Source organism: Physeter macrocephalus, chromosome 8 (genome assembly GCF_002837175.3).
Source record: "Physeter macrocephalus isolate SW-GA chromosome 8, ASM283717v5, whole genome shotgun sequence".
Taxonomy (NCBI): Eukaryota; Metazoa; Chordata; class Mammalia; order Artiodactyla; family Physeteridae; genus Physeter; species Physeter macrocephalus.
This window is the reverse complement of record NC_041221.1, coordinates 7,109,263-7,134,041: the sequence shown is the minus strand read 5'-3', so window position 1 is coordinate 7,134,041 and position 24,779 is coordinate 7,109,263. Positions and strand designations below refer to the sequence as shown.

Here is a 24,779-nt window from a genome sequence, read left to right as displayed (position 1 = left end):
CCCCTGATGCTCAGACTGTGCCCCAGACCAAGGAGGGCAGGTCTTTGGGTGACTTCAAGGTTGAGAACCACCGGTCAAAACAGCTGCTATGGGCTTCCCTGGTGGCGCGGTGGTTGAGAGTCCGCCTGCCGATGCGGGGGAACCGGGTTCGCGCCCCAGTCCGGGAAGATCCCACATGCCGTGGAGCGGCTGGGCCCGTGAGCCATGGCCGCTGGGCCTGCGCGTCCGGAGCCCGTGCTCCGCCACGGGAGAGGCCACAGCAGTGAGAGGCCCGCGTACCGCAAAACAAACAAACAAAAAAACAAAACCAAAAAAACCCACAAAACAGCCGCCATTTGACATTTTTAACTGTCTTCATGTTGAACGTGACCCACACCTGCATTATTACAACTCTGCATGGATTCACCTGCCAGCTCTCCACGTGGGAAATCATTCCGCTTGCCACTTTCCCACGCAGGGAGAGGCAGACTCTTTTCCTGGTTAACTGGGTTGTGGATTAGCAACAAGGTGACGCTTCTTTCCAGCTCTCTTCTTTGCGGCTGACCTGAGCTGACAAGAGTGTGTTCTTCCATCCTCAGCGGCTCCCTGCCAGAGCCTGGACCTGCGGGTCCCGAGCTCGCCCTCTGATTTGGTTCAGACAGGGAAGGGGTCCTGGGTGTAGCCTCACCCGCGGGACTCGCCGTGTTCATCGTGCCAGAGGGACAGCATGGAGGGCCACGAAAGCATCTGTAAACTCCTCAACGCGAAGCAGCCGCACCAGCTTCTAGGGCTCCACCCACCACCCCCTCTTGGTTGCATCACCAGAGTCTCTGCGCTAAGAGGAGACTCCACACGTGGGAGGCCTCCTGCAGCGACAGCACGTCATACGTCTCAGCCCATGAGTCCAGTCTGCTCCCAAGAGGGAAAGGACCGTGCCAGCATCCCAGGGACGGAGAGCAGAGGCACAGACTGCTAAGGAAAGGTACTTTTTTTGCTTTGAAAAATCAGTCTAAGAAGTTAACCTATTTGGATACCAAACTGTATCTAAAGTAAAATCTCAACTCTCCCCCACTCCCCCAAATAAAATAACATTAATAGAAACATAGAAAATTTAAGGAAATATGCCAAAACAGTACCAAGGGTTCCCTCTGGTGGTCAGATGGGTGATTTCCACCTCCAACCCGTTTTTTCTACTTCACTCTTTACTAACTTTCTAGAATGTGCATTACCACCTTTAAAATCAGAAAGCACACATAACAAACTTCCAAAAGTTAATCAACTATTTAGAAGCTAAGGTGATCTAATAATCAAACACTCCAAAATTCAACAGAATAAACCTTCTCGAACCACCCTCTCCTCTAATTCTAGCTGTGGAAGGAGTCCACCCATAAAGTGTCCGTACTTTCACACAAGTATTCCAAGGGGGGGGATTTACTGATTTTCACACTAGGTAACATTGAACTGTTCCAGTCTCAGAAACTCATCAAAAAGAGAATTTAGTCTATTAAAATGTTCACATCTCTGAGGTAAAAATGTGTGCTAAATATAACAGCCAACATATTTCTGGAGAAAATCGGTCCATGTGTATCTTCTGTTACAGAAATCCATTTTCTAGTGTCCGTCAGGCTCCATCTGATTCCACTGGTCTCAGGTGTGTTTGGTCTCGCCCCTCTCTGGGCACACGGGGGTCCCCAGACCTAGCAGCCTTTCAGGCACTTGACAGGTCTCATCAGGGGTCCAGACCTTGGGGACCTTCTTTGTGCTCACCGAGTCTGGGCCGCTTAAGCTCCGGGGGACTGACCTGAAGGTCTCCAGGCATCTCTAAAATGTGAACACACACGGGGTGGACAAGAGAGTGAAGACGTCTTTAAGTTAAGGGCTGACGTTTACAAACTAAATTTCACACGCAGACAAGGAACTGAACTGCCTGGCCAGGTCCTCTATGGATCTAAGGGGAAGACCTACCCCAGTGGTTCTCAACCCGGGGCGACTGTGCCTCTCGAGGGACAGTGGGCAGTGTCTGATGACATTTTAGAGCATCACAAGTGGGGCAGGGGATTGGTACCGGCACCCAGGGGCGCTGCTAATCATCCTGCATCCACAGCGCAGCCCCAGAGCAAGGAGTGACCTGCCCACATGCCAACACTGCCGAGGCTGAGAACCGGCCCGGCTCTACACCGTCTCCCAAATCCACCGTCTGCCTGGCAGGGAGCACCCTGGCGGGAGGGTGGGCTCCCGGATGAGAATACACACGCAATCAGTGGGTTTACACGACGGGCCTGGTGAGATGCATCCTTGCTTTCTCAGAACTGACTTCAAGTTAGGTGGTGTTCATTTCCAAAAGAGATGGTATTCTATCTTTAATTGTACTAAACCAGTAACAGTATCAATTACCTGATTGAATTTCTTCTGTGGAAGGGCTGGAAATTACGCTGGTTGGTATAGAATTCAGTGGAGTATCTGTCTTTAAGGGTATTAAGTTTATTCTCCTTGATTAAAAAAAGAAGTAAAAGGCCATTAGTATCATAGGAATGGTTTGCATACAATACCAAATGTCAAAGGAAACATGTAAAACTTTCAGCTCATATCATGCAAGGCATTGAATATAATGTCAATATGCCCCCTTACTTAGTAACTAAGGATCATGTATTAAGTTAAACCATCACATAAATAAAAGTCAGCTTAAACCTTAACCAGTCATCTAAGTTTCAAAACCCGTGTTTGTGAACCACCAATGACATGCTAAACACTCTGCTAGATGTTTCCTACATAAGCCTATCAGACATGGCTTCCAGTGTGGAAAGCTCCAAAATATAGATGGTTCTTTTTTAAAATCCACGGTCTTAATTCTCAACGACTATTTTTTTTAAAATTATAACTTCAAGAAGCTCGCAAGAAATTAAGAGGGGAAAAACTTTAATACCAAAAATGTTTCAAAGAACACTTTCCCACTCCCTTCCCCCACCTAAAAATAAATTTAAAAAACATTGCTAGGGACTTCCGTGGTAGCACAGTGGTTAAGAATCCGCCTGCCAATGCAGTCGACACAGGTGCAATTCCCTGGTCCGGGAAGATCCCACATGCCGTGGAGCAACTAAGCCCGTGCGCCACAGCTACCGAGCCTGCGCTGTGGAGCCCACGAGCCACAGCTACTGAGCCCGCGTGCCACAGCTACTGAAGCCCACGGGCCCAGAGCCCGTGCTCCGCAACAAGAGAAGCCACCGCAGTGAGAAGCCCGCGCACCGCAACAAAGAGCTGCCCCCGCTCGCCGCAACTAGAGAAAGCCCGCGGCCAGCAACGAAGACCCAACGCAGCCAAAAATAAATAAATTAGTTAATTAAAAAAAAAAAACATTGCTAGTCTGTAGAAAGAGACACAGAAAGAGCCCAGCATCACACCTAAACCACATTATGGACCCGCCAATGAAGTCGCGTGAACGTGGCAGAGCATGTGGGAGGTGTGCAGTGCTCCCCTCATCCCCCCACCCCCCCACCCCCGCCCCTTCCCCAGGCCGCCTCCCAGTGTTGGGCGGTGGGCCGGGGAGAAGGCCCAGAGGTGTCCAGGGAAGGAAGCCTGGAGGCCAGCTGCTGCCTGACGACAGGGGCCATGCTGGGCAGTTCTGTCCGCTCTGCAGTGCCAGCTGTGCGCTCGGGCACGTTCACCAGCCAGACGGGCATGAACAGGGGAGAAAACAGCAGCAGCGCCACCTGGAGGCTATTCAGACCCGAGGTGCCGCTCACCATGAGCCAGTCTGCTGGACTCGCCAAAACCACCGTGAGGAGATGCTCCTTTGACTTCCTACCTATTGTGAGTGCCTGTTACCGTCTGGGCAGGAGAACACGGGTAAAGAACGGGGACACGCTTCCTGTCCTGGGGGGCCTGTGCTCTAACTAGGGAAACAGAAGCATAAATCAAACACCTGCTATCGAATGTGACGTGCTGTGACACAGAAAAGGGCTGAAGGGACATCCAAATGGGTCTTCTGGGAGGACTCTAATGTCACCCAGGGGAGCAGGTGTCCGGGGCGTCCCCAGAGGGTGAAGGCACAGAGGCCTCCAAGGGCAGAGTGTGCCCTGCGGACCTGACGTTCAGAGTCGGGCTGGAGGGTAAGGCACGCGGGACGAAGGAGAGGGAGGCGTCACCGTGCTGGATGGCAGGCTGCCACAGAGCCGATGACGGGCCGGGTGAAGAGCCGGGACCTCACCCGACGGGGAGGAAATGGAACCCACAGAGGTCTGTGAGCAAAGGAAGCGGTACTCTCGGGTCTGACGTTAGGAAACATCTCTCTGGCAGCTGTGTGGGATTTCGCCTATTAGAGGGGCTTTCGGCTTATCCTGTCTCCTGACAAGGCAAGGCAGTTTCTGTCTCCATCACAGCTCTCACCGGGGTGTTGACTTGCTCCAGGCCTGCAGTGTGTTCAGAGTGACCCTCCGGGGTGGCTGGGCTTTCGCATTCTGACTGCCGGGCTGCAGGCTCTTCTCCTCGGAGGGCCCTGCCAGGAAGCCTCTGGCGCCAGGAGCGGTCACAGGGGTGTCCTTGGCCGCCGTGGGGGCCGGAGACTGTTTCGCCTGAGGGGGCGCTGCAGAGGGGCTGCTGGGGTCCCAGACTCTGCTGCTGGGGGTTCCCTCTCCCAGCCTGGGTCCTGGCGAAGACCCTGGGTGTGACTGACTCTTGGTTTTCTTCGCTGTATCGGGAGTTCTCACGCACAGAACTGGCTTCTCTTTCAAGCGAATTCCAAGCTCATCCTTCTCGAACGTCACAAAGGAACAGTAACCGTCCGTGGAAGAGATGGCCAAGAAGGCCCCGTCGCTGGACCTGCGTGCCCGAGACAGAAGAGAAAGCGAGAAACTTTACCAAAGTCTACAGGCCACTCTTAGCGCCCGCATCACTGGTTAGGAAGTGGAAGTTCAAGCAAACTCACAAGCTTTGTCTGAAGGCAAAGCCGTCAAGGGAAAAACACGACTGAGAAAGGATCTGTGTGGGCTCCTCCCTCACACCCTTTCCCCTCCCAACCCACCCCTGCTCCGTCATCAAATTCACCGGAATAAAGGTGAGATGACCTTTATTTTTTCTTTTTTTTCCCCTCCAAGATAAAAAGAAGATGAAAAGAAGATAAAGAGTGATAAAGAGCAAGAACTAGGATGGTAGGTGGCCAGGCCCAGCCTGGGCCCGAGCACACAGTGGAGACAGAACTGGGAGCCCAGGGGTGCTGAGAACCCCAGGCAGAAAGGCGAGGGCAAAGTGACCCCTCAGGACGGGCACAGTTCTGGGCCCCCCTCCCTGTCTGCGCAGCAGGGGCCCGCGTGTGTGGGCTTCCTCCCGGAGGGCCTGGCGAGTCCCCGCCACACCAGGGACCCTGGGCCTCCCCTTGGTTTATGAGAATTAGATGAACCACACACAGTCTGCACGACACCAACACCCACTGCAGTCACAACAGGAAGCAGTATTTTAGCAAGTTAGAAACAGCTTTCCTTTTTACGTTGATTCCTTTAAAAAAAAACTGGTAAATAAGGGCCAAAAAAGCCAACTGTAGGATGAAAGTCTCCCTGACCCGAGGGGCAACTCCAGGGGAATGTACGCTGTCCCCCCCCATCCACTCACCAGGAAATATCGCTCAGGGTGTGGTAATGTATGTTAGACACGTAACCAAACGGGAACAGCTGCTGGGTGTCGTACAAAAGCACAGAGTCTTCAGAAGCCACAGCAAACACCAAGCGGTAGGGCAGGCTCACCAGCTCCACACCTGGCTCTGGTGACGGGCGAAATCAGGAACAGAGAAAGTCAAACAAGCAAAAGCAAAGCTCCCAAAGAAAACAAATTTCTCCCAAAAGCCCTCTCCCCAGGGACGTCAGTGATGTAATTTTACTAAATGCTTTACGGAAGAGTTCCGTTTTTTGTATTATTTTATATAGGAATATAAGAATCAAGGAGAACCATGCAGGAACCAATGAGGACACTGTGTTATGATTCAACACTCACGGGCACCTGCGGTTCAAAAAGAAGAGAAGAAGAAGTTGTGTGAATGCGGCAATCACCCTGAGGGGTCACTGCCTGATACGGAAAAATCAGGGTCACGTAGAAGCATTTCATGAAGTGATGTTTTAATGCTGCCAAGTTAATCACAGTCATTCACATAAAGGATCAGAAACCTAAAAACAGCTTCTGCGTCCGGCCATGGAGTAACAGAGACCTGACTGACCCTTCACCTGAAACAAGATACCAGGCAAAATACTGAAACAGGTTTTTTTAAGACACTGTCCATTAGGCCATGAAGGACAGCAATCCCTCAGAGACAGGAAGCAAGAAAGGTGAGCCCTACGATCACCTCCACTTACTTCCTGGAGTTTCCAGGCCCAGCAAAGGTAGAGGGAACCCAGGCGGCGCCTGGCAGACGCCCTGAGCTGGGAGGCCAGGAGGCCAAGGCGACTGGAGCGCGTGGGTGGGAGAGCAGAGACAGAGCTACAGGGGCCTCGAGTCTTCAGCTGAGTGCTGACCAGTGCACGCACATGAGAAAACTAGCCAGGGCCAGAGTGAGAACCACGGGAAAAAAAGAGCCGTCCCTAAGGAAACCATAAGCAATGGGAGAAAATATTTGTAAATGATGTGACCAACAAGGGCTTAATTTCCAAAATATATAAACAGCTCATAACAACTCAACAGCAAAAAAACAACCAACCCTATCCAAAAATGGGCAGAAGACCTAATAGACATTTCTCCAGAGAAGACATACAGATGGCCAACAGGCACATGAAAAGCTGCTCAACATCGCTAATTATCAGAGAAACGCAAATCAACACTACAATGAGGTATCACCTAACACCAGTCAGAATGGCCATCATTAAAAAGTCTACAGATAACAAATGCTGGAGAGAGTGTGGAGAAAAGGGAAGCCTCTTGCACTGCTGGTGGGAAGGTAAATTGATACAGACACTATGGAGAACAGTATGAAGGTTCCTTAAAAAACTAAAAACAGAATTACCATATGACCCAGCAATCCCACTCCTGGGCATATATCTGGACAAAACTATAATTCAAAAAGATGCATGCACCCCTATGTTCATAGCAGCACTATTCACAACAGCCAAGACATGGAAACAATCTACATGTCCACTGACAGATGAATGGATAAAGAAGATGTGCCATACACACACACACACACACACACACACACACACACACACAATGGACTACTACTCAACCATAAAAAAGAACAAAATAATGCCTTTTGCAGCAACATTGATGCAACTACAGATTATCATACTAAGTGAAGTAAGTCAGAAAGAGAAAGACAAATACCATATGATATCACTTATATGTGGAATCTAAAATATGACACAAATGAACCTATCAGTGAAACAGATACAGAATCACGGACATAGAGAACAGACTGGTGGTTGCCAAGGGGGAGGGGGTCGGGGAGGGATGGAGTGGGAGGCTGGAGTTAGCAGATGTAAGCTTTTATATATAGAATGGATAAACAACAAAGTCCTACATATAGCACAGAGAACTATGTCCAATATCCTATGATAAACCATAACAGAAAAGAATATTTAACAAAAGAATGTACATATGTATAACTGAATCACTTTGCTGTACAGCAGTAATTAACATGACATTGTAAATCAACTAAACTTCAATAAAATTAACTAGTTAATTAATTTTTTAAAAAGAGCCACCCCTGAAGCTCACACAAGGCTAGAAACAGCACGTGTTCCCACCAGCCAGAGTGGAAAACCGCCCACTTCGTGGCATCAATTAGAGCAACCAGGTGGTTCTGCCTCGGTAGGGAAGAGATCAGCCCTAAACTAAATGCCCCTGTGATCCCACCTGACAAAGCCTAACAGCAAGACCCCTAAGATGCAAAGTGTTTCCAAGCAACCTCACTGCATCCCAGAATAAAGCTCAAGGATATTTATAAGGATGAAAATATATCCGGCATCCACTAAGGTAAAACCCACAATGTCTAATAAAAAATTATCAGATGGACTTCCCTGGTGGCGCAGTGCTTAGGAATCCGCCTGCCAATGCAGGGGACACGGGTTCGATCCCTGTTCTGGGAAGATCCCACATGCCGCGGAGCAACTAAGCCCGTGCGCCACAGCTACCGAGCCTGCGCTGTGGAGCCCACGAGCCACAACTACTGAAGCCCACACGCCTAGAGCCTGTGCTCTGCAAAAAGAGAAGCCACCTCAATGAGAAGCCCGCGCACAGCAACGAACAGTAGCCCCCGCTCGACGCAACTAAAGCCCACGCGCAGCAACGAAGACCCAATGCAGCCAAAAATAAATTAATTAATTTAAAAAAATTATCAGGCATTCCAAGAAGCAGAAAAATATGACCCATAATGAGGAGGAAAAAAATCAATCAAAACCAATCCTTTGTACACAAAGCCATTAAAAGAGTTATTGTAACAAGCGTATTCGATGTGTCCAAGAAGCAAGAGGGAAGGTGTAAAGCAACGATACGTGAGGAAAACCCAAGTTGAACTCTAGAGATGAAGCCTGCACCGTCACAGATAGAAAATACACTGGATGGCACCAAGGGCAGGTGACACAGAAGAAGATTAGTGAACTCAAAACAAGCTGTAGAAACTATCCACAGAGAGGAAAGAAACAAGTAAACAGCACATCAGTAAGCCACGGGTAACTTCAAACAGCCTAATACATGTGTAGCTGGAGCCCCTGAAGAAGAGGAGAGAGAGGGGGGATGACAGAAAAAGTATCTGAAGAAATAACTGGCAAAGTTCTCCAAATTGGATGAAAACTATAAACTCGTAAATCTAAGAAGTTCAATGAACCCCAATCACAAGAAACATAAAGAAAACGGCAGCGGGCACACCGTAATCAGATTGCTGAAAGCCACTGATAAAGAGAAAAATCTTAAAAGCAGCCAGTGGTGGAAAAACAGTTAAACAAAAATCCAATTCATATAATTTTTCCATAATTTTCACTGCATAGGAAATCAATAATAAATGACATTCAACCTGCTTCAGTAGAGAAACAAAGCTAGTATTTTTAGTCCTTTAAAGTTGCTTGCAGCAAAGAAAGTGTATTCTAGACAACGCAAAATCTGACACGTATTTTGATAACATCAGTCTTTGCTCTCAAGACTGACCAAACTGAACCAACCCACATACTCCCCTCCCCCCACCCACCCTGGTGACCTGCCTCAGAGAACGTGACACACCCCTGTGGCTCTAAGGTACCTGCTTCCATCACTGGCCTCAGCTCAAAGTAGACGGGGCAGCAGCGGACAGCGAGTGTCGCCTTCCCAGGACACGGAAGATGGGCGATAGGCCTGCAAGATGAATCGCGGTTTTGCAAAAAGGCACCGTCACTCAACAAAAGCAAAAAGAAAGGGTAAACATTCCAAATATTTCTTCAATTGCATACCTTTTAAGATTTTTCCTGGAGAAAACATAAGTTGTATTTGTTACGTTTTCACCGGATTCCACACATCCAGCTGGGGAAGCAGTAGAGGAAGGCAAGGCCATGTGTTATTAAACTGTTCAGCAAAGACGCAAGAGCATCAGTTCTGGTTTGTAAAAGATTTTCCCCAGAACGTTATTACCTGGACAATGTTTTTGTGACTGAGGACAAATGCAAACACCCTGTCCCTGCCTGGGCTCAGCCCTTTACTCCAGTTCTACCCACCTGTCACCTCTCCAAGGGGCTCAGCTGCCCCAGAGCCCCTTCCAGGCCTGGGTGGGAAGAACATAAGGCAGAGAGCCCTGACCACAGCAGACCTTTGCCTGGGAATCCAGCCAGTTCCTGCTAGTGAAGTGCTATGATCAGACCCCCGGTTCTCTGTCCCCTGGATTCTGACCTCAGTTGCCACCCGAAACCTGAGACTCGGGCCTTTTCCCATCAGCCTGATGGAGCCCAAAGGCTGCCAGGAGACCAGCCCTCTGCTGACCTCTCCAGCCCCTGCAGAAGCTGCCTTTGCCCTGGGGAGCAGCCCACATCTGAGAGCCCTTCTACACTCACCTCAGGCTGTACTCAAAACCAGGTCAGATCCTGTTGGAGAATGACCGTCACACACAGTTGCTCTTGGGGACATCTCCCTGTTTTACGTTAACATTTCCTGACACACACACACATATATAATCTTCCATGTGACCATTTCATACCCGCTGGGGAGGGCAGCAGACACAGCCAGTAGTCTTTCTACTCTCTTCCCATCTCACCCCATCCTTCCATCCCCAAGTAATCCATTTTAACAAACCATCAGGTCATTCTATATTTCCTCCATGCTCACATAATTGTTCCAACCAGTTAAAACTCAATCGCTTGTATATTCATATGGTGGGTTTTTTAAATCTATTTTACAAAATGGGATATTACTTATACTTTTGCTCATTTTGCTTTTCTCAGTCAGTTACTCATGACAGTTAACCTGCGTGACACTAATGCATCCTTTCTTCAGTAGCTACCTACTATGCACTGGTCTGAAAATACCATAATTTATTCACCCATTCTCTGTTAACGAGTATTGTTTTGTTTTTGTTTTTTTACAACTAAGAGCCATGCTTGGACTTCCCTGGTGGCTCAGTGGTTAGGAATCCGCCTGCCAATGCAGGGGACACGGGTTCGAGCCCTGGTCCGGGAAGATCCCACATGCCGCGGAGCAACTCAGCCCGTGCGCCACAGCTACTGAGCCTGCGCTCTAGAGCCCGCGAGCCATGGCTGCTGAGCCCATGCGCCACAACTACTGAAGCCTGCACACCTAGAGCCCGTGCTCCGCAACAGGAGAGGCCACCGCAATGAGGCCTGCGCACCACAGCGAAGAGTAGCCCCTGCTCGCCACAGCTAGAGAAAGCCTGTGCGCAGCAACGAAGACCCAACACAGCCAAATATAAATAAATAAAATAATTAATTTTTTTAAAAAGAACGTGTCATAAAAAAAAAAAAAAGCCATGCTTGCAATAAACATCCTTGGACATACACTCTCATGTACTGTTTTCATTTCTTAAGGAAGCGACTGTCAGACAAGGGGCGGATTGGCTGAAGAGTACACGCATTAAACGCTTACCAGACCCAAAAGGCTCTAACAACCCACACTCTCTCCAGCAACAGCCATACACATGCCCATCAGTGACAGATATGTTCACTTTTTTCCAGCCTGAAATGAATAAAGGGATACCTACTGATGTCACATCAACTTGCGTTGCCTTGACTGTCGGGTTTCCGAACACCTCCCTGCGTGTACCAATTTTGCACATAGATTTGCTCTTCTATGAGCCGCCTTTTTGTACCTTTCTCTCGTTTTTCTCTTTTGGGTTTTTCTCCTTTTGTCTTTTTGTTCTTCTTGCCAATTTGGAAGAGCCATTGTATATGATATCTGTTAGCGCTCTCTCTTCTGTACCATAACCATTATTTTCCAGTCCCGTCATACGACTACTGATTTTGCTTACTGCGTCTTTTGCCATACAAAAGCTCTACATTCAAACACAGCAAAGTAGGTCTATTATTTAAGAGCTTCTGGGTTTCCAGTCTTAGTTTGGTCTTCCCCAGTCCTTGAATGTCCTCCTAGATTTTCTTGCAAGAGTTTTACATTTTTACCATTTTTAAGTATTGAATTCACCTGCAGTTTATTTTATTTATTTATTTTTAAAATATATTTATTTTATTTATTTATTTTTGGCTGCACTGGGTCTTTGTTCCTGTGCGCAGGCTTTCTCTAGTTGTGGCGAGCAGGGGCTACTCTTCGCTGTGGTGCGCGGGCTTCTCATTGCAGTGGCTTCTCTTGTTGTGGAGCACGGGTTCTAGGTGTGTGGGCTTCAGTAGTTGTGGCACGCGGGCTCAGTAGTTGTGGCTCACAGGCTCTAGAGCGCAGGCTCAGTAGTTGTGGTGCATGGGCTTAGTTGGTCCGCGGCATGTGGGATCTTCCCGGACCAGGGCTCGAACCCGTGTCCCCTGCATTGGCAGGTGGATTCTTAACCACTGCGCCACCAGGGAAGCCCACCTGCAGTTTATATGTAAGCTAAGAGTCCAATTTAATTTTTTTCCAGACAGCTGGACACTCCAGAACCATTCACTCAATAATCCATTCTTCCCACTGAAATACCACTCAGGTCACCTATTAAATTCCCTTTTATCCCAGAATCTATTTCTGGATTCTCTGTTCTGATCCACTAAGCTATATGTTTATTCCTATACCAATACCGTACTGATTTGATAACAGTAGCACTACAGAATCTCTGACATTTAGACAGGCAAATGCCTGCTCAAGTGTTATTCTTATCTTTCATACTTTTTTACTATTCTTTGCATTTACTCTCCTAAACAAATCCGAGATGTCATCCCATTAAAAAACCAAAAAACCGAAACAAACCAACAACAAAAAAAACCTCAAATGGGATCCTAATTGGAAATCAATTACCGTGTTAATTTTTAGAGCACGAAATCTCTGTTTGTTCAGGACTTGTTTTATAACCATCGATAAGACCTTCTAGTCTTCTTCATAAAGGCTCTATTCCTTATTAAATATCTTCCTATGCATTTCCATGTCTTCTGGGTTTTGCACTGTTATGAATGGAACAATTATCCTTTTCACATTTCTAAGTACTTATTCTACTGTAGCAGATACAGATTTTATGTATTTTATAATATCTAGCCACCTTATCAAATTCTTCTTTTTATTCTGATAGTATTTTTAAAATCCCTTGGATTTTCTAGAAACACAATCCTATCACAAAGTTTTGTCTCTTCCAATCTCTGTAATTTCATTTCCTGCATTTATTAACACCACCAAGAATAATAATGGTGGCAGCAGATACCCATCTGGTACCCGATTTTAAATGAAAATATTTTCGGAGCTGCCATTTAGGAAAGGCCCTGCTACTGAGTTTAGTAAACAACTTTCAATATACTTAAGCAACTACTTATTCTTGGTCCTGGGACCCCCCCAGGCCAATGTCATTCCACGTGTTCCCCAATGTCCTTTTACAGACTAACCCACACACGTGTGTATGATTCACACACTCTTGGGGTCTCCTCTGCCCAGCCTGGCTGGGACACTTAGTGGCAAAGCTGACCTGTGCCCTCCCGTTTGGCCCAGCCCTGGGTCATGTCATCGTGTCATACACAGGCTAGTATCTGGGCCATGGAGAGCAGGGGACGGTCTCCTCTGAGACCCCGTGTTGGCAGTAGCGCTGCCCTGGCTGATCCTGCTGGACTCGACCTCTCACCCTCCTGCTGACAGTGACCCTGGCGTGTCCTTGCTGATTCTGCTGACCCGTCAGACTTGACCACCACACTCCCACAAGTTATTCCAACCAGACTTGTCTGTGCCTAGACCCTGTCACAACAGGCTGCTTCATTTTTGAGAATAAAAATGATACAGGCACTTTATCATTATTTTAGAACGATGACCTCCATATACATGTCTAGGGAAAAGGCATTCATTAAAATTTTTTTAAAGTTGAATTTGCCTAAGGGAGTATGTTTATGACTCTAGTCTAGTGGCTCCCAAACTTGTCTGTACATTAAAATCACTGGAAATCTTTTTAAAACTCCAAAACCCAGACCACACACTCCAAACCAATTAAAACATCTCTGGGAGTGGGACCCAGGTACCAGCACTTTTTGAAGCTCCCTGGAGGTTTCAATGTGTGCACAAGCTGCGGACCACTGCTTTCATCAGAATTCCCTGAGCTGCAGAGAGCATCACAAAATCAGGAGCACAGACACCACCACCGCTGCTCTCATGCCCTTAAATCAAAAGCTTTGTTAAACACACCTGGTGTGAGGAGCAAAGATCCATCAGGAGTGAAACTAAGTCTACGAAAGAATGATTTCATGCTGTCGTCATGGAACATCCGGTAACTTCTCGCCTGCGGCACACAGAGTCTAAACGTTATTCCAAACCTTCGCATTCACAGTAAAGGCTTACCGATTCCCATTTTTTTCTTTACATGTTGTCATTTCTTACTGACATAATAATAAGTGAAACTGAAATAAATTACATATCAAATAATCACGCAAGTCTGCAAGGGCCATCACTCATGAACTGATCACCCATTTTTGGTAAGGAAAGCTGTGTGTGTGTGTGTGTGTGTGTGTGTGTGTGTGTGTGTGTGTGTGTGTGTGTACTTGTTTGTGTGGTTCTATAATTATTATACAAATAACCCTCTGTAAGAGCACACACCACACTGTCAACAGCGGTTTGTCTGGGGAATGAGACCAGGAAAAGGCAGGAGGGTGACTAGGTGCCCTTTGCTTGGTATCTGTGTGTTTATATTTAGAATCTCCAACCGAATGAACCCTTTTTAAAAAGAAAATGGTAATTCTATCATCTTGTCAAACAACATTTCTTGAACACCCGTGTGGAGCAGTTTTTGCTGCCATGCACTGACACTTTATGAACACTAAGCATTTAACCCTCACCCAGGCACGACTCTCCTAGCTACACAGGTGACCTCTCAGCGCCGGCCGGCTCACACAGCCCGCCCTGCCTTAACGTGCTGTCCCAGGACCGCATTTGCACCTCATCTCTGCTTTGGTTTTTGTCGTTGTTGTTTGTTTGTTTTTCATTTTATTGAAGTCTAGTTGATTTACAATGCTGTGTTAACTTCTACTGTACAGCAAAGTGACTCAGTTATACATGTATATATTCTTTTCCATATTCTTTTCTCTTCTGGCTTATCACAAGATATTGAATACAGTTCCCTGTGCTACACAGTAGGACCTTGTTGTTTATCTGCTTTGTTATAGTAACCAACCTGCTCCCTTTCACCTACTAGGATTAGAGTGCTATCTTCATTTACCAGTTCTTTCAAAACTCAAAATCCTTTCCATTCCTGAGTACCAGCCCGATGGCCAGAGTCCCCCGCCACCTGCCAAGAAGGTGTATCGCCGCTGCTGGAGCCACCTGCCCCCCTGTTGCCTGATGCTGGGATCTTCCTAGTCAGTGGTTCCTGACCCTCACTGCACCTCAGACCGCGGGGGCCCTGCCTGCCTCAAGCCAAGTGAATCACAGCTCTGGGGGTCGGGCCCAGGCACCCATATTTTTATTACATGCTTCGCAGGTGACTCCACAGTTCAGCCAGGGTTGGAAACACTGTCCTCCACCATCACCTCTCCCCTGGCCCCCAGACGTCCCCACCTCCGTACAGGCCAGCCCAGACCACCACACTGAGACTTGGTGGTCTGAGAGGAAGTCATATTGCAGTTCAGGTGTCGGGTCCTGGAAACCAGGGGTTTAGCTACAAGCGATGGAGGAGTTCACAACTTCCTAAGTCCCAGCTACAGTACGGCTAAGATGGAATGTCAAAACATTTTGTACCTCTCCTTCAGCCCCTACTCCAGATAGCATCTTTGAGACATTAAAAGCCACACGTTTCTTCTGTATGCTGTACACCCTCAGGATCCTAAATAAAGAAGAAAAGTCTGATTTATCTCTTCTAGTAAACGAATTATGTTTCACAGAGAAACAATCTATTACCAGAACTGAAGATTGCTTCAACAACTTTTGGCCTGCAAAACCACTGACCAATGACTTTCACACTTAACTGAATGACAGAGGCAAATATTAACAACCAAAAGGATAGCACTAACTAAGTGGGGAAATACGTCATAATTTCATTCTTTATTGAATGTTTCAACTTGTCAATGGACATAAACTCGTAAGCCGGGCCTTATTTTTCAGGTCTTGGGCATCTGGCTCAGTGGCCACCTGTATGACTGCAGTGAAATTTATTTTGTGTGGAACGGTCTTGCCCTCAGGGATTTGCAAGAGTAAGGAAAACAGCAGCAAGTAAATTGGTTGTTGGTAATTCATATTATTCCCTGAGCTAATCAAATGGTTTCACTCCTGACTGCCTGAATAAAACACATATACCAGGGGACTTCCCTGGCAGTCCAGTGGTTAGGACTCTGTGCTTACCACTGCAGGGGGCACAGGTTCGATCCCTGGTCAGGGAACTAAGATCCCACAAGCCACTCGGCACGGCCACACAAAAAAACAAAAAACAAAAAAACCCACGTATACCAGAAAATTAATGACATTTGGAATGTTACAGGAGATTCTATGAAAAATAAACACTTCCTTAGTGCTTTCATTCCAGGGCCATTTGAAATTCAGTTTGTTATAGTTAAAAGTAGTTGGAAAAATATTATAAAGGACTATAATGACTGGTGAGTGATATGCTTGGCACCTCTGGGTTGTTTTTTTTTTTTTAATTTTTTGTTCCAGGAACACAATTAAATTATTGTGTTTAGGGCTTCCCTGGTGGTGCAGTGGTTAAGAATCCTCCTGCCAATGCAGAGGACACGGGTTCGAGCCCTGGTCCGGGAAGATCCCACATGCGGAGCAACTAAGCCCGTGCACCACAACTACTGAGCCTGCGCTCTAGAGCCCATGAACCACAACTACTGAACCCGCGTGCCACAACTACTGAAGCCCGCGCGCCTAGAGCCCGTGCTCTGCGACAAGAGAAGTCACCGCAATGAGAAGCCCGCGCACCGCAACGAAGAGTAGCCCCCGCTAGCCGCAGCTAGAGAAAGCCCAAGTGCAACAACGGATACCCAATGCAGCCAAAGATAAAATTAATTAATTAAAAATATATATATTGTGTTTAAATGTACCAGTAAACACAGCAACAAGACCTCCTTTTAGAGAAGACAAAATATCTTATTTTCATATGAATTTAAATGGAGTTGTTAAAATCACTACAGCAGTAAACTCTAATCAAAAATATGAAATAGGGCTTCCCTGGTGGCGCAGTGGTTGAGAGTCCGCCTGCCGATGCAGGGGACACGGGTTCGTGCCCCGGTCCGGGAAGATCCCACATGCCGCGGAGCGGCTGGGCCCGTGAGCCATGGCCGCTGAGCCTGTGCTTCCGGAGCCTGTGCTCCGCAACGGGAGAGGCCACAACAGTGAGAGGCCCGTGTACAACAACAACAACAACAAAAACAAACAAACAAACAAAAAATATGAAATAACTATCCAACCCTACCACTAGTTATCTCTTCTTGCTTAAGTCATATCTACAAAAGACTTTTTCTTTAAAAGTTGCCCAAGAAGTTTAAATTTAATTCAAAGCTATTTCTGCATTCACTCACCCACTCAATAAAGATTTATTAAGTACTAACTTCGTGTAAGGCTCTTGTCCTAATTAGTTGCCAATTTCTTATTATGCTGTAAGAATAGCAGTAAAACAAAATGCTTTATGTGAAACCAAGAATGAAAGAATCAAAGCCAGACTGCGGTTTACATTGGTTAAGCTGTAATAAAAATACCTCTGAAGAAAATTTCAAGCAAACAGAGATGAAAACAACTTGCCAAATACTAACGTACCTGTCACAGCTCAGGGTAGCAACATACTGACCCAAAGGATCCCAGGTTACTCCTTGTACATAACTTTTATGTTCATTAAAAATTGAGATCTTTTGTCCTACGAATAAAGCACACAACACACACATTACCAAAACCCACTAATGCACAAATGGTATACACTACAATTTAAGTATTGTCCCTTTATGCCGTTCCATAATTCAGCAGTTGGTAACGGAGACTCTACCAAACTCCACATCAGGCTCTGGGGACCAAAGATGACTTCACATGGCCCCTCCCCCCAGGGAGCTCACAGCTCGGGGTGGGGGACAGACCCACCACCCGCATGCGCACCGTGACGCGACGCAGAGGAAGAGGGCAGCTAACAAAGCAGGGCGTGAGGTCGAGAAGGAGTGAGCTCAGAATTCGGTTCTCCAGCTCAGCCAGGATACAGGGGGCCGATGAGGAGAGAAGAAGGCATTCTGAGCAAATCCACGGGGTGAAAGTCAGTTTAGGCCTCTGGAGCAGTGACAAGTAGCCGAGACTGCTGGTGTGCGCAAGACCCTCACGTGCAAGGAAACGGTTCTGGGGGTTCATGGTGTGGCTCAGAGCAAACGCCGAGCTGGGAAGTGACCTGCGTTATAAAGATGAAACCGAGGGTTGACGAGAGCACAGAAAAGTGTCACTAGTTAGGAGGTGACAGCAGACCAGGTGAGAGATGAGGGCCTGGACCAGAGCATTGTGACTAGGGATGGGAAAAGGGCTTTGGGGGAAACATTTAGAAGATAAAACCAGGAGCACACAGAGATTACCCGGATAAAAAGAGGAGGGAGTTAGGAAGCCTTGGCCAGTCTTAAAAAAACAAAACCCAGGGAATTCCCTGGCAGTCCAGTGGTTAAGACTCCGCACTTTCACTGCAAGGGGCGGGTTCAATCCCCGGTTGGGGAACTAAAATCCTACATGCCGGATGATGAGGCCAAAAAAAAAAACAAAAATAAAACAAAACCCAAAACCTTCTTCTCTGGGGAGTGGTCTACACCCCGACACCCGCTCTCCCGACCACTCGCTCAACCCTCTGCCATGGGCTCCCTCCCGCTCCTCGCCTGCCCCACCCTGGCCCTGAAGTCGCCAGTGACCTGCCGGTGACTTTCATGTGTGTGTCAAACACACTGCACAAATGTCAGGCTAACTTTCCTTCCCCCTCCCCTTCTTGAAGCCCTTTAGGGGAGTCTGCTGAGATTAAGGTGGCCAGGGGTGAAGAAGAAGGCTAGGGAGACCTACAGAGGTTTGGGGGAGCTGCCGGGGAGAACAGGAGTGGGATCGAACCTCACAAGCAAAAGGGGTTGGGACCCCAGGACCCCATCTGAGGCTGGTGAGGACAAATTTGTAGCGGCCCAATCTGCAGGGCGGCCGGTGTGTGACCAGCTGTGCTCAGCCCGGGACCAGGAAACTGTCAGTATTGTAGCACCGATCCTGGGCTGGGGTTTTCTTGGTACGTCGGGTGGAAGAAAAGGGTCTATGTACATAAATGATCCCCTTGGGGAGCAAACTGGATAGAGAAAATAAGAGGTCAGAGGGGCCGACAGAGCAGGAATCGAGAGGGCTCGGGGGACCTGAGGGCTCTAGAAAGGAAAGGAGCAGGAAGCAGAGGTGGCTGAGGGGCCTGAAGGAGGCGGCTCTGGCAGGAGAGCGGGACGCCTGGCTAAGACGTCACTGTCAGAGCACTTAAGCGACAGGCCTTCAAAGAAGCCCAGCTACAGAACAGTGGACTGACTGACAGGACAAGTGTGGATCCAGTGGGCGTTCTTTTTAAAGGGCCACCTTGAAGATTATGACTCAGACTTTGGAGGAACTAAGGTGATGGGCAGGAGAAGGAATCACAGCATGTGAACCTCCATAAATAAAAATGTACTGACTTTAAACAATTTTGCCCACATTACACGTTAAGAAAAAAAAAATGACGGAGGCCTAGGACATGGTCTTGATTTCCACTCTCCTCAAAACCACTCCTTCCCCCCCACCCCCTGCTACCTGCTGTGTTGCCCTGGGAGAGTTTTCCACATGCCATCCAAAGACATCTTTTTAAAACGTAAGTAGGGGACTTCCCTGGTGGCCCAGTGGGTAAGACTCTGCGCTCCCAAGGCAGGGGGCCCGGGTTCGATCCCTGGTCGGGGAACTAGAGCCCACATGCGTGCCGCAACTAAGACCCGGCGCAGCCAAAATAAATACGTAAATAAATAAATAAATATTAAAAAAAAAAAAATAAGTAAAATCACATTAGTCTACTGCTTAAAACCCTTCAGTAGCATGTGGTCACACTTTGGTTACAATCTGAGACCCGACCCCTGTGGCCTGGACCCGCCACCCTCCAGCCTCAGGTCCTCCCTCCCTCCTGCCTTCCGTCGATTTCCTGTTCCTTGGACACAAGCAGCAGCTCCGGCCGCCGGGCCTCTGCACCTGCTGTTCCCATGAAATAATGCACATGGCTTGCTCTCCGGCTTCATTCCAGTCTCCGTTCAAACTCCACAAGCTCAGAGAAGCCTTCCCAGATTACCCTATCACTCCCGGACCCCTTCAGAGCGCTATCACTTCCTGGCACCATACGTTTGTGTATTCGTCTGACACCCCACTAGGACGTAGCCATTGTAGTCACGCATCCTCCAGCACCTGCAAGAGTGCCCAGCATGCTGGCAGTGTTCAAGATCATTACAACTGGCTTCAGGGGGTGCTGATGGAGTGTCAACGGACACGGAAATTATCCAACACATGGCCAGATTTGGGAAAAAGAAGACAGTGACACTGGTCCTCCACATTGCCGAGTGTCTGGGATTGATGAGAAAGAGCATGACAGAAATGAGGCAAGACAGGGGGCGCTTCAGCTGGACCGCACAGAACTAAGAACAGAGGCCTCTACAGCGCGGATGAAAACTGGGCTGATGCAGTGCTGAGACCACAGGGGATGCCAATGCCGCTGCCTGACTCCCGACCTGGGCACTTGGGTTGCAGGAGAATCAGAAGATAAAGAAGAAGAGAAGAAGAGGTTTGGGAGAAGACATCAAGCTTGAGTACAGGACTGCAGGAGGTAAAAGTGGTCAGGCGTCAGTCAGCCACCACTGGCTTTTGGCATTTCACTGCTATTTTCATACTACGGTAACTTCTCACATGTTTATCGTCCCCTCAACTAGTCAACAGGTTCTTTCAAAGCAGTGAGGTGTCCTTGGCATTCCTTGATGTCCCGAAATGGAAACCTGATCCCACCCACCTGACATCGAGCATGCAACGCCTCACTGATTATGACTTGCTAACTTTCCGAGATCCTACGTTCCAGGACGGCAGGGATCAGCCGTGCCCCGCCCCGCCGGCCCCGTCATGTCTGCACCCCCAGGCGTGTGGGATCTACCTTGCTTTGGCACCAGCGACTCGTGACACCACTGCTAAGCCTCATACATTCTGACCGGGCCCTTAAAATGCAGTGGATCCATGGCATATGGGACTAATCCCTAACCTGTCATGTCAAACACCTATATCAGTTCACTAAAAAACTCTTCTGAAGCCTTTAAAGGTTTGGCTTTTTAGACACTTAGAATAGTCCTTCCCCCGATAATAACAAAAACATATCAGCTACCTTTACTGACATCCCATATGATGGCCGTGTTATCCACAGAGGCAGAAGCCATTAAATTCCCATCGGTTGCCCAGCAAATATCATACACATCTTCTAAGTGGCCCCTAGAATCCAAAGAGGAGAAAAAGCAATTCTTGTCTCAAGGAGAGAAAAAATTGTCAAAAATTTAAAAGCAAACTCAGGGACCATACATTACAGTGCGACTTTAGGAATTTCCACTAGAGCTATATTAGCTATAGCTATAAACTACTACCTTCAAGGATATTTGTATCCTTAAGATTGATTCAAGTTTACTAAGGAAAATTTTATAAGACAAACTAAGAAAATCCATTTTAATCATATTTTTATCTTTTAAACTATGCCCGTATTACGGTCTTGCATAAGTAAAAGTTTTAAGTGAGATATACAAGTCAAAATGCGTATCAGCTTAATGCATTCAGGTCGTAAAGATAAATCCCTCCCAGGTCCCTCCCGAGGTTACCTCAGGGTTTTTACGACAGTCCAGTTCTCCTTGTTCAGCTGAGCCTCATCCTCGTCCTGAAAAGCAATCTGTTCTGGTTCCTTGTTATCATTCACCTTCCACAGCAGAATGACAGCATCTGTGGAGCGAGTCAGTTAAAGGTAAGCCACGCTTTACAAAGCATGGCTCCTTCACTTCTGGAGTTTTAGGGTATTAAATATCTATGTTGTTCAACAGACACCGTGGCCACAAGGATTTACTTCTGAGAATTCGGGCAGGAAAAGCAAGTTTGCCTTCCGAACAAAAACTCCAAAATCAAACTCATACCAGATCGGAGCTATACAAGGTCACCTTAAGCAGAAGTGTCCCCAGGCCAACAAAACTCTACTGCAAAGTGACTGACTACATTAAAAAACCACAGGCATAACCTGTAAGTGGCCGAATAGGGAAACAACAGAGGCACCAACGCAAGGGTTGGCAAATCATTCCTAGCTGTGTAACCCACGGCCAGTCACTTCCCATCTTGATGCCTTGGTCTCCTCGCCCGTAAAATGAGGAGGACAACAGTGCCTGGCTCATCAGCTATCGTGAGGATTACATGAGGCAAATGCATAAAGCACTTACCACACGATGCCCGGCACACGGTAAGCCCGTACACGTGTCAGCTGTTAACACCAAGGACGTGTCAGATACCTTAGCGTGATGTCATCAGTTGTCTGAGTCCTCTAGCTCCCCATGTTCTGGCGCCACGCTCACCACATAACCTTCTGACCAAGACGTGGCTTCCCTTCGAGGAATGCCCGAAGGAGGAGAGTGAAGGAGCCGGTGGTGTGGACACACACGTTCTCTCTCTAAATTAACTGGAATCCCGGGAGCTTGGCTGAGATGAGACTGGCCCTGACGGACCGGCACTCTCCACGTGCTGACTGACTGACGGCAGGTTTCCGGGCCCTCGAGGCCAAAGGACCTGGGCTGCCCTGTGCGGCCTCACAGAGGACGGCCCGCCGGCCTCCCCACTGCCCCAGGCTGCTGCCACTCCCCACCCCTCCCTCGACGGAAACACTGGACATCAGGGCACTGAATTCAACCAACCAGGCTTCTTTTCCTCCTTCTTCAAACAACATCTGAGATTTCTTCTTTCTTTTTATTCTGACTTCTAGACTATCTTAGAGCATGATAAAAAGATTTACTTCTTCTAAAAAAAAAAAGATTTACTTCTTCTGCATCATTTTATTCCATTTAAGCACAAGCAGAAAGGGAATTTCCTGGCAGTCCAGGGGTTAGGACTCCGCGCTTCCACTGCAGGGAGCACGGGTTCCATCCCCGGTCGGGGGACTAAGATCCTGCATACCACGTGGCGCAGGCAAAAAATAAATAAATAAATAAAATAAGCACAAGCAGAAAATATGAATCAATCTACTGCCACGAAAGAAACATAATTTAGCGGGCTGTTTGGACTATACTCCCTAAGCCAATTAATTCGTTAATTACACAGAGACATGGAACGGACTGTGATCACTTACAGATGCTAAACTGACAGCCAAACAAGGCCTGGCCAGTTGCCTTGGGACTTAGAATGGTAAGCACCTACCTACTTGTCTCCAATCAGCCCGGTGGGAGCAAGTGGGAAAGGGGCCGTTTTCAAACAGGTCTTCTCAGTTTAAGCTTTGCATCCTCCACCCCTTCACACTCCCCACATTATTTTACTAAACTATCTAAATGACAGATCGAGAGGGTCAAGAGACCTCTAAAATAACCAAGTGTGTCTAGCTCAAATCTCACTCTTCAATATGAGACACATGGGTATCTGGTTTCTGAAGAATCTTGAAATACAATACTCACCATCCCCTCCTGATGCTAAAATTTCCCCATTTGGAGAAAAACGCACGACATTGACAGCTTTGGTATGGCGAGCAAGATTGGACAAAAATTCAACAATGGCCTTTCCATCTGGTCCTTTTTCTACCTTCCAGATCTGCTGATACGAACACATTCATTCAGAGGAAAGTATAGCAAGCACGCACCATACTGTACCGACGAAAACACCACTACGCTGATTTTCAGAAAGAACATTTAGTCTTTCTTTTGAAATGTAAGAGGAAGGAACTCCTATAACTGAAACAGAAACCTACAGTCCCATTGCCTCCCACCTCTTTCTAGTGGAAGCTGTTTCCCAGGAGGAAACTGGCTCAGGGTTCTACAGCAATGGGCATCCAGTGACAACACTCTAGGTAACAGGACCCCAGGAAGAAAGGTGCTCTCCTTTGCTTTCGTTGTTGACTCAAGGCCCTGAGAATTTAGCCCTCTGGGCTAGATAACTAAGTAGTGTGTGTCTGCTGACACTCATTATAAATAGAAGAGTGGAGAATGCTGCTTCAATAGTGCTTCCCTGGGCCTTTCTGCCTCGGCCCCATTTACCCTGACAGCGGTGTCCACCCCCGCGGAGGCCAGCCTGTGGATCCTCCCGGCGGCTCCGTGCTGGAAGTCCAGGCTGTACACTGGCTCCTTGTTATGCCAGGCGATCTCACAAGTGATGACTTTCATCCTCCTGAGTCTTCAAGGGGCAGAATACCGTTCCTCGGGGACCGTTCTTTCTCCAAAGACAGAGGAAAGCTGAAAATCGTCGGTAATGAGGTGAATACATTATAGAAGGAACGATGTACTGAGCGCTTAGTAGGAGCCAGGAACTCTGCTAACCATTAAAAACGCACGCTGCGTTGGGAGAGGATGTTACTGTTGACCTCTGACGTTAACACCTAGCAAGTTTCACCTAAAATGGTTCGCTGAGTCCTGGCTGTTCAGCTTATTCTCCTGCTACCTCCGGAAAAGCAAAATGGGACACCCGGGCAGAGGAAATCAAGGCACCGGGTCGGGCCTGGCTGGGCGCCCGCCCCCGCTTAGGGGAGGCTGCCGGGCGAGCCCGGAGAGCCGGGGGAGGGCCGCCTGGGGGAGTGGGCCGTGTTGGAGGGGGCTACCCGGGGGAAGCGGCCGGGGCCGCGGGGGAGGGGGCTCCCTGGGGGGAGGAGGCCGCCCGGGGGAGGGGCCTGCCCAGGGAACGGACCGAGGCCGGAGGCGAGAAGGCAGTTCCCTTCCCGCCGCTCGAGACGGGACGCTGGGCCCGGGAAGCCGGGACCGGACCTGGCTGGGAGGAGGCCGCTCGGGGCCGGGGCGGGAATCGGCCGCGCGGCCGCGCGCTTCTCGGGAGCTATCCCGGGTCCTCGCGGCCCGCCCTCAGCGAGAGCCTCTCGCCCCCCAGGTCCGGCCGGGAAACCGCGGGGACGCGGAAGCCAGTGCGGGGAAGCCTTACCTACAGGGACACGGTCAGTCCCCGGGGCCGCCAGCTCCCGCCGCCGCGCGCGCCGCTTCCCGCGCGCTGCAGGCCCCGCCTCCGCGTGGGCGGGACTCCCGAGAGGCCCCGCCCCGCCGAAGAGGATGGCCCAG

At 48.4% G+C, this 24,779-nt stretch overlaps 1 protein-coding gene across 2 annotated transcripts; it reads right to left on the bottom strand.

Moving 5' to 3' along the window:
- Positions 1-480: 480 nt before the first annotated feature.
- On the bottom strand, positions 481-24,700 carry CHAF1B (chromatin assembly factor 1 subunit B). Of its 2 annotated transcripts, none has more exons than XM_055086406.1 (14): positions 24,646-24,700; positions 23,757-23,951; positions 23,181-23,316; positions 21,360-21,477; positions 20,879-20,982; positions 17,278-17,374; positions 15,265-15,349; positions 13,720-13,813; positions 9,372-9,441; positions 9,185-9,276; positions 5,581-5,728; positions 4,363-4,794; positions 2,374-2,468; positions 481-1,800 (listed from the first exon to the last, which is right to left on the bottom strand). In XM_055086406.1, exons 2-14 carry the CDS (start codon positions 23,880-23,882, stop codon positions 1,709-1,711), a joined length of 1,689 nt encoding a protein of 562 aa, XP_054942381.1. In that variant the 5' UTR covers positions 23,883-23,951; positions 24,646-24,700; the 3' UTR covers positions 481-1,708. The 2 variants fall into 2 exon arrangements, with proteins under 2 accessions (XP_054942381.1, XP_023976115.1); XM_024120347.3 differs by having other exon boundaries at positions 23,181-23,313.
- Between the last annotated feature and the right edge of the window lie 79 nt (positions 24,701-24,779).

What these genes read in the sequence shown, in the direction of transcription:
- CHAF1B (XM_055086406.1), bottom strand. Translation starts at nt 23,882, where the DNA reads ATGAAAGTCATCACTTGTGAGATCGCCTGGCATAACAAGGAGCCAGTG. An exon ending in TTTAGCATCAGGAGGGGATG is followed by an intron (nt 21,478 to 23,180) that starts GTGAGTATTGTA and finishes CTCGCTCCACAG; the next exon opens with ATGCTGTCATTCTGCTGTGG. An exon ending in TGGAGCAAGTCAACACCCCG is followed by an intron (nt 2,469 to 4,362) that starts GTGAGAGCTGTG and finishes TTTTTAATCAAG; the next exon opens with GAGAATAAACTTAATACCCT.